Below are 8,581 nucleotides of genomic sequence, written 5' to 3' on the forward strand. Positions count from 1 at the left end.
TATTTATTACAGGTTCTATGCTGCTCTTAAATATTAAATAAGGAGATTTAAAGTAGCTCTTTGTGTAAAGGCCTGGGGGAGCTACAGAACAATAATAACCAGACAAGCCTCCCATAAAACAGCAATTCAGTATTGATTTGAATATTGTGTGGACTTCAGATCGCTTTGCTGATTTATCAGCCTCCACGGGAACGGGATCAGAATACAGTGCGCTTCTCTCGGACAGACAGCGTCCGCACGCAGACAGGGCTGAGGAAATAGGCGCAGTGTGAAGGCGGGCGTCCCGGGCGCTTTTTATTGTCATCTAACGGGATCAGGGCGCATCTCTCAAAGCGGCGGAGATAAAGAGCCACCAGAAGGCTGAAGGGACTCCTGCCATCGCAGCGACAGATCGCCGATAAAGGAGACAACTCGAGACGGCCTCTTATCTGCATTGTCATATAACTAAACGATCAGTTTAGTGGCTTTGTCCCCGAGCGGCTCCACGCAGAGATCTCTCAGCGGGGTCGTAAATCCCACAGGTTTGGAGCTGCCAGAACGAAGTTGGCCTCTCAATTACTTGGCGCCCAGCAGACATGATTTGTAGCGTTGTCAGCGACCACGACAAGACGTATTTCGCTGATACTGCTGCGTATAAATAACATCTGCATTCGCATTCCGACCGTTTTGCGCATTAGCCAATTTAAGGATTACGTGAATTCGGTTGCTTTGTTTGGTCTCTGAGGGTTTTCCTCGCAGCTTGTTTTAGCATATTTACATTTGAACGGACCGACAATCGGCGTAACTGTGTTGCTACTGTAATACCTTTGATCTGCAATGTTTGAAGCGATTGTGCCAAACGCTGGCTCTGGAGCTGCTGGCGCCAGCGACTCACCGGGATATCAAAGACATGTCATACTAAAACCACTGACGACTGATTGTTTCTCCATTTGATGACCCCAAAAGGGTCTCGAAGCAGTCACAGGAGAGGTTTGGTGAACTCTTAAGTCGGAAATAAGTTTTCTTTTTGAACTATTCTCTCGCTTTTGGCGACTTTTACGCGTCAAATAAGGATAAGTTTAAAGGTCTGAAGCCGTGTTGCACGTAAAATCTTGATCTCATCATGAAGTGGAAATTTATAGGCACGTGGGACAATGGATAACAGTAACAATAAGAGGAACCAAGTTCTGTTTTAACCATCCGTTTGATAAATTGAAACGCATTATAAGTCATGAATTGTTTATTTGCCCCACAAATCACAACAAAAAGCATTTTAGTAACGGGGCTCCTTGTTAATATGTGTGGGGATAAACGTTGCAGGAAAAGAGAAGAGAATGACTTAATAAGATTTTGCATCCTGACAAGTTTCGCTCTCGTTCGACTGTGTGGGAGCAGCAACATGAAAGCAGGCGACGTCTCCACCTCTACGGGGGATTCAGCTGGAGCCCGGTTTCAGACACATGTATGAGCTTCAGGAGGCTTCTCACAGACTCAGCGGCGCCAAGGCTTCAACACACACCACACACACACACCCAACACACACACAACACACACACACACACCACACACACACACACACAACACACACACACAGGATATGTAAAGACTCAATACGAGCTATTAACCCCCTAATCATCGGGAACGATCAGGCGTTAACAAGGGCCTCTACATATGCAAATGGAGTCGAGGGCCAGATCCCTATAAATGCTGATCCTGACGCGGGGGGCCACCGCACACGCCCTCTGGCATCCGTAGGATTCACATGTCACCGAGCAGCACTGGGAAGAAGATGGTGAAATACTTTCCGTGGACTGGCTGGCCCAGAGCCATCAGAACACCGGGCTGACGGAGCACGGCCGGGCGCGGGATGCTGCGCCAACCAGCAGACCTCACATCCCCTGCATGGTGCCGCCGCGTCCTCCGACGTTTGGCAAAGGTTACCTGCAGCTGAAGCCCACGGCACCAAAGTCTACGGAGCACGTGGGGTCAGCGGAGAGCAACGGGCGCGAGGACTCGCCCCTGCCTCCATCCAGCTGCGCGTCACCAAGTAAGTAGCGCACGAGACTTCAACAACCGAACCGGAAGCGTCGGTGCGCAAACCGCGATAGTGACCAATTTGCCCCGTTCTCTCCAGTTTCAGAAAACAGCGGGTATTCATCCGGGTACGAGAGCGAGGCGGCCTCGTCAGAGTGTCTCTCCGTGGATGACGGACGCGATGGGGAGAAAGACGCGCCGCAGCGTCGCGCGCGCACGAAGTTCAGCCCGGAGCAGATCGGCAAACTGGAGAAGATCTTCAATAAGCACAAATACCTGGACGCCGGAGAGAGAGTCAAGACGGCACAGAAGCTAAACCTCACAGAAACGCAGGTGAGAAGCGGTCCTTGGTGCCCACAAACCGATTCGGCAGCATCTGGCGACCGCAGCATCACGGCGCGTTCCACGGGATTCATTCTGGCTTCTCCGTTGCATTATCAGGTTCGCACGTGGTTTCAGAACCGCAGGATGAAGCTGAAGCGCGAGGTCCAGGACTACCTCGCCCCGCCAGTACCGCCGCTCATGTTCCAGCCCCTGCCCCCGGCTCAGTACCACAGCATGGGCGGCCAGCAGCCCCACTTCCCGGGGAGCGAGCCGGCCTTTCACCCGCTGCCCGTTCCGCACATTGTCTTCCAGCAGCAGATGCCGGCTTATCACCCTCCTCACCTCATGATCCACAACCAACACTTCTACTGAAGACACTGTCGAACTCTGTGACTGAAACACTTAACGTTTGTGCAATTCGTAGTTTAATGTGTAATATTATTATATTTGTTAAAAAAGGTTGTATATAATTTAAAGATGAATATATTTATCATTAAATAAAATGTATCTTATCTACTGTAGCTATTGTCTTTGCGCCTGTCTGTATCTTCTCACACACACACACACACACACACACACACACTGCTAAGACACCTGGAGCCACGCTTATACGGCCCCGTGATATTATCAAACGGTGGGATTAGTTCAATTTGAATGGATCATCCTGTCCTTCGTCTTCAGCTGAGTGGACGTTGGAGGAGGAATGAGCTGATAACGGAGGCAGTTGTCCATTAAGTTTAAAGGTTCTTATCACCGCTCACTCTGCGGAGCTGCTGATTCGATTCTCTCATAAAATCCAGACTGTGAAGCCTGATCTACTCAGACTGAGCTGTGTAAACACATCAAAATAAATTTATATAGATATATATGACGTCATTTTGTTAGCAAAACGCAGCGTTTTATGAAATGCCACATGGTGACACGTCGTATCTATTAAACGCGGTACCAGAGGGAGATGCGGGCGCTCTGCTTTCATGTGTGTTGTTAGTCCACCGCATCTGCACTTCAAAAGCCAACTAACGGGCAGATCATGGTCAACAAATAGCCCTAATTAAGCTGCTCATTGATAAGTTTGCACTTACCGCAGGGGCCCCCGGCCTGGCTCCACGGAGTCTGGAGGTTTGTGTGGCCAGCGAGCGCCATTCTGATCCCCGTTTTGAAGTCCGAGGTGATGAGATTTGGCGGAAGCAAACTTTAAAACAACTTAATTTATTTATTTAATTAAGTTAAAGCGGTTGAAATGAATTCCACGGTAACCATCTTTAATTATGACGGTGGTACACATTCAAATATGTGATTTATATATTATTTTTGCTTAAGTAATGTGTTGACTGAAATCTACTTGCAACAGATTCTTTCTACAGTGTTGTAGTAATGTTACATTGAAACCCTGCGTGTCCCACCGCTGTTAGGAGGGTTTGATGGTGCTGCAGACACTATACAGGTAAAGATCAAACGGATCTTTCCCACTTTCAATAAAAGTCTGTGGAAATGCGGACGCACCCACCGCGTCCCACAATAACAAAGACTTGACAGACAGACAAGAGTTTCACCTGGAAATGTCCCTATAATAACAACACGATTTAATCTGCCAGGCCACATAAAAGTAATTTCATGTTCGACTTTTTATAATAATTTTTTTCCTTAAATCACCAGCATCTGCGTTGTTATGTCAGACATTGTGCTTTGATTGAACCTGGAACGCTTCCATTAACCGTGTGTTAAGAAAAGGCGCAGTAGGAGCCAACACCTACTAAAGGCTTGTGACTAGTCATTTGACGGGGCTTTATATCCGGCATTTTGTTTAAACGTCCACTCTTCAATGACAATAGAGTCGCGAATCACGTTATACAGAGATCATTTAGTTGGAGATACCGGGTAACTGATACTCAGACTTACTGGCGCCACGGCACCGCAGCCAGCCACGGAGGTGAGAAAATCCACAGCAGAGCCTCTATTAACCTCAATTACAACCACCATCAAGTCTCTGCCGCTCTGTTGACATCTCTTTCATTACGCAAATAAAGACGTGTGGTTCTCCCCTAGGCGACTATGGCGCAAGTGTCACATAAGGACACAGAAACGCACCGTTTGGAACCACTGGTTGCATTGAATGTGGCGAACATCTGAGCGAGATGACTTTCATATAGTCATTATGAACAGATGACCGGCAAAAATGTGATAAGTAATAAAAAGATGAGGAATTTTGAAGACGCAGATCTCGACGGAGGAAGTTAATGTTTGTCTTAATGACTAAAGTCAGTGGGTAAATAACAAAACCACGACAGAAATGCATGAGTTATCCGTGCGAACATTTATTAAGGGAACCCTTGATTCCATGTGTACTTTGTAAGACTTCTGCGTAACGGAGCACGCGTTGATGTCCGTGCTCCAATTTCCAGGTGAAATCGTGGTTCCAGAACAGAAGGATGAAGCTCAAAGGGCAGGTCCAGGATCTGCGCTGAGTTTCTGTATATCCCGTTCGCTCCGCTTCCGCCTCCATTGCTTCAGCACCCCGTCCCGAATGGACAGCTCCGCGCCTGCAGCGCGTTCCATCCCAGGCCTAAACAGCCCCCCCACACACACACACACAAACACACACACACACCACCAGTGCAGCCCTCTCCCTGTCATCCCACCCCCACACCTCGTTCTTTGAAAAGGAGTAGATAAATAGTTATAATAATGTAAATATTTTGCTGCACAGTTTCTGTTCTATCACCAAAAGAAAATATATAATAAAGACAACACTGTTATTATCTAGAACTTTTGATTAAATAAAAAAATGTTTGAATGATTACAAATAAAACACATAATGACAAGTTTGTGTGAAGTGTCATCGGGATTTGTTCAAATTTAAAACCTGCTAGAATGTATTAACTTGGACAGGAAGTAGATGACAAAGCCTGCGTAACATCAAAATAGCACAACACGACGAGGCCGCAGAGGACTGTTCCGGGTCGTTGCCATTTGTTGTAACGTGGATGTTAACAAATGTTGCAGCCAGTCTTCCTGTTCCCACCGAACTGTGATCCAGTCGGGCCTCGTTTTCTCCATGTCCGTCTCTCAATGCACACAGTGAAATCACAGACAGAGAAACATTCGGTTTCGGAATCAGGTGGACCAATACCAAGCGTCGGTCAGCCCAGTTTCAGGCCTGTGGAGCGGGCAAATTCTTTCACGCAGCATCGCTTCAAGCTGCGAGCGTCCGACGCTTGTTGTAGATTTGCATCTTCAAAGAAACATCAAAGAGGATGTAACTGCCAGATCATTGATATCCATTGAGCTCTGTTGTGTCCCGATTGAACAATTTACACCTACTTGAAAGACGCATAGGTCGCAGGCGGCGCCCTCCAGTCTGAGCAGGGCGCACACTGGCCACGTCATTACGGGAGACTGACGGAGTCACCGTATGCTCGTTCACTCTCGAGTTTGCAGGGTGGTCACAGAAATGCCCTCTGGTGGAGGGATTATCCCCGCTCGTTTGGATGTTAAGCAGCACAAGCATGTCTGATCCAAAGTCTGAGTGGGTTCGTGGAGCACCGACTCCCCGTGAGCGCGAGAGACGCTAAATACGAATACCTTCCAGCAGGAGTCCCACAATTAAAGGGGATGATTAAAACCCCATTCATGCGTAACGACTGTCATGAGAGGAACGATAGGGTGCCGATTACGCAGCCATAGGCGCCGCGCTTCCCGGTTGTGTGTTCCCGGAGCGCCCACGCGAGATCGGTCGGTTTTGCCGGACCGCCGCCGTAGACGACCCGCGCGGTGTGATCGGCGTGCCCGTGGGCCGAGGCAGTCATCCGCGTGCCCGTCGCGGCTAACAATCGCTGTCGTAGGGGAATGAGCCAAGTTGCGGCAATGGAGGGTTCGGCTGATGCAGCGTTCCCCGTACTGGAAGAAAATCGAGGAGACGGACGGATATTGTGATCTGAACATCTGCCGCCAATGCTGAGGATGAGGTGAGACTGCGATTTTCCCACATAATGAATTGTCTCACCTAAGTATATGTGTCATCGAGACGTTTCTATTCCATGTCAAATTCTACGTAAAAGTCAAAAGTAGGACGAAGCTGCGAATGTCTCAAATGGAGATAAACGAGACCAAAGCCTGTGCCGCATCTCAGCGATCTTGATACAAACAATCACCTGTGATGTTAGTTGGACTTAAGTGGTTTATACAAAAAAGGAGAGCCCTGAGTCCAGTGTGTTTAAAGTGGAGAAGACAATTAGACTTTACTGTTAAGGTTTTGCACTGGTCCAAGTTCCGACTCTCTCATCCGTGGTGTGCGTCGGTGTTCTCGACGTTTAGACCACTAATTGCTTGTAGCGTTGTGTTTGAAGCTCAGCTCAGTGAGTTAGGACCATTGTGGAGGCCAATTCTCCTGATTTCTGAGGGCTCCAGTGAGCATTCACGGAGTACAGGAGGAAGTGTAGCCGATGCCACAAAGGGAAGTAAATCAGCAAGACGCCCCTCATCATCTACCTCCACCCCCAGCTGTCATTCTAAAAACCAAGATCAGCTTCTCCGTGTGCTAAATACAGGTGAGATATCGCAATTCTCTCCTCTGAGTCTTAAAGAAATATCTTTCAGTGCGCTTTCATAATGAGCAGTCCTTCCCTAAAATCCACCCACGCAAATGAAAAGAGAACATAAATAAATTTAATTCACATGAAACTAGCTCAAAATCTCATCTGAGCGTCTCTGTTCTGTGGTGCAGTTAACAACACCTCCACCACCGGTTTAATCAGCAACGAGGAGCTCAGAGGCAAACTATGTAGGACAGCAGATTTAACTTGGTGTGTGGGGGGGGGGGGGCATTCCACTGGCCACTGTTTCTCAGGGGAGAAAACCCCATTCTATTTATGGTGAGCTGCCGCCGCTGATGCGTGTGTGTGCGCTCCCCTTCGCCTGGTAGTTGCATCTCAACGCATGATCCCGTCACTGTTCTCTATGATCCCGATCCGCTGGGATCATCCCAATGATCCACACAGACGGCACCTGCGGCCTGTCAGGGGTAATGACAGAGATCAGTAGAGATCCTCAGCAGGATCCTCCGGAGACACCGTCTAGTTAGTAGATTATGTCATAGGGGGCGGAAAACAGCTGCAGCCGTGGTAATGATCGGTTCCAGCTCGACAATGCCTCTTTGGGAGGCCCCCCCAACACTTCCACTTCCGGCGCTGTGCCGGCGCTGAGGGCAGCCTTTGTCTGTCGCTGGAAACTGTACATCCGGCAATGATCAGGCAGCCTGCAGAGGTATCTTGGACATCAGCGCGGCGTGGCAGACGTGTGGAGGCGATAATGGGCCACAGACGATGCAGGTGGTGTCCGTGCTGTGTTGTAGCATGGTTCACGTTGCTGGGCATGGTTGCACCAAGATTGCGTTGCTGCTGAACTTTCTGCTGTCGCGTTCTGGCACCTCAAAATCCTTAAGGAACAACAACGAGGCTTGTTTGTTCAGCAATGTTTAGACGTTTATTTCCTAGATTATGACCAACTGCCAATAGGATGTACAGTAATGTGTCTCCGTATATCATGACACCATGTTATTCCTCATTAAAACAGTTTTGTCTCAGTACCGACGGGACTCCCTTCATTACATGGTTAACTGGTAACTGTGGGAAAGCCCCAGTGCTGCTGCTGCGTGTGGTGTGCATTCACCCTTCATACTGTAGACCAGAGAATCAGAGCAGCACATTTACATGTGACAAACCTTCAATATGGAGCAGACGTTTAGCTTTAAGACAACGTGCGGTATTACTGCCTGCGTATAGACCTCACTGATCTGTTGGTGGTCAAGTTTCATGGTAACCAGTTAATGAAGTTGAAATCAACAAATTCAGAATTACTTGAGAAAATGGAGCTTATGAGGTTGGTTCCCCAATTAAAACACGTACATGTAAAAGGTAACTCCTTTCAGCTTTATCCTGCCGAGACGCCGGCAGCACATGATTTGCATGAGATGGGCAAGTTTTACACCAGATGCCCTTTCGTGAATTGAAAAACAACATACCCATAAATCATTTTCAGTGTGTTTTAGGTCATGATCAAAAATAGATTCAGTCCTTGACCTAAAACCTATTATACAAGTGACTGATGACTTCTGTGATATAGAAATCGACGGTCATGACGCTAGCTTTAATACTCTGCTCTATGAGGCATTCAAGGACAGCATGGGTTGTAAGCTGCTTGATTTGAAACGATCCCATGGATCGACAACGTGTCCTGTTGTTTTTGT

General features: G+C 48.0%; 1 protein-coding gene across 1 annotated transcript; it reads left to right on the forward strand.

The window, feature by feature from the left end:
• The first annotated feature begins 1,378 nt into the window (after positions 1–1,378).
• LOC114841865 (homeobox protein vent1-like) lies at positions 1,379–2,801 on the forward strand. The gene is made up of 4 exons (XM_029127060.3): positions 1,379–1,441; positions 1,735–2,026; positions 2,114–2,346; positions 2,455–2,801. The coding sequence occupies exons 1-4, from the start codon at positions 1,379–1,381 to the stop codon at positions 2,707–2,709; spliced, it is 843 nt and encodes a 280-aa protein (XP_028982893.1). The 3' UTR covers positions 2,710–2,801.
• The last annotated feature ends 5,780 nt before the right edge of the window (positions 2,802–8,581 follow it).

This window comes from Betta splendens, chromosome 15 (genome assembly GCF_900634795.4).
Source record: "Betta splendens chromosome 15, fBetSpl5.4, whole genome shotgun sequence".
Lineage (NCBI taxonomy): Eukaryota > Metazoa > Chordata > Actinopteri > Anabantiformes > Osphronemidae > Betta > Betta splendens.

Bases quoted from the DNA above. Each gene is read 5' to 3' on its own strand.
- LOC114841865 (XM_029127060.3), top strand. From the start codon at position 1,379: ATGAAAGCAGGCGACGTCTCCACCTCTACGGGGGATTCAGCTGGAGCC. The intron at 1,442-1,734 runs GTATGAGCTTCA...TGGCATCCGTAG, and splicing joins GAGCCCGGTTTCAGACACAT to GATTCACATGTCACCGAGCA. The intron at 2,347-2,454 runs GTGAGAAGCGGT...TTGCATTATCAG, and splicing joins TAAACCTCACAGAAACGCAG to GTTCGCACGTGGTTTCAGAA.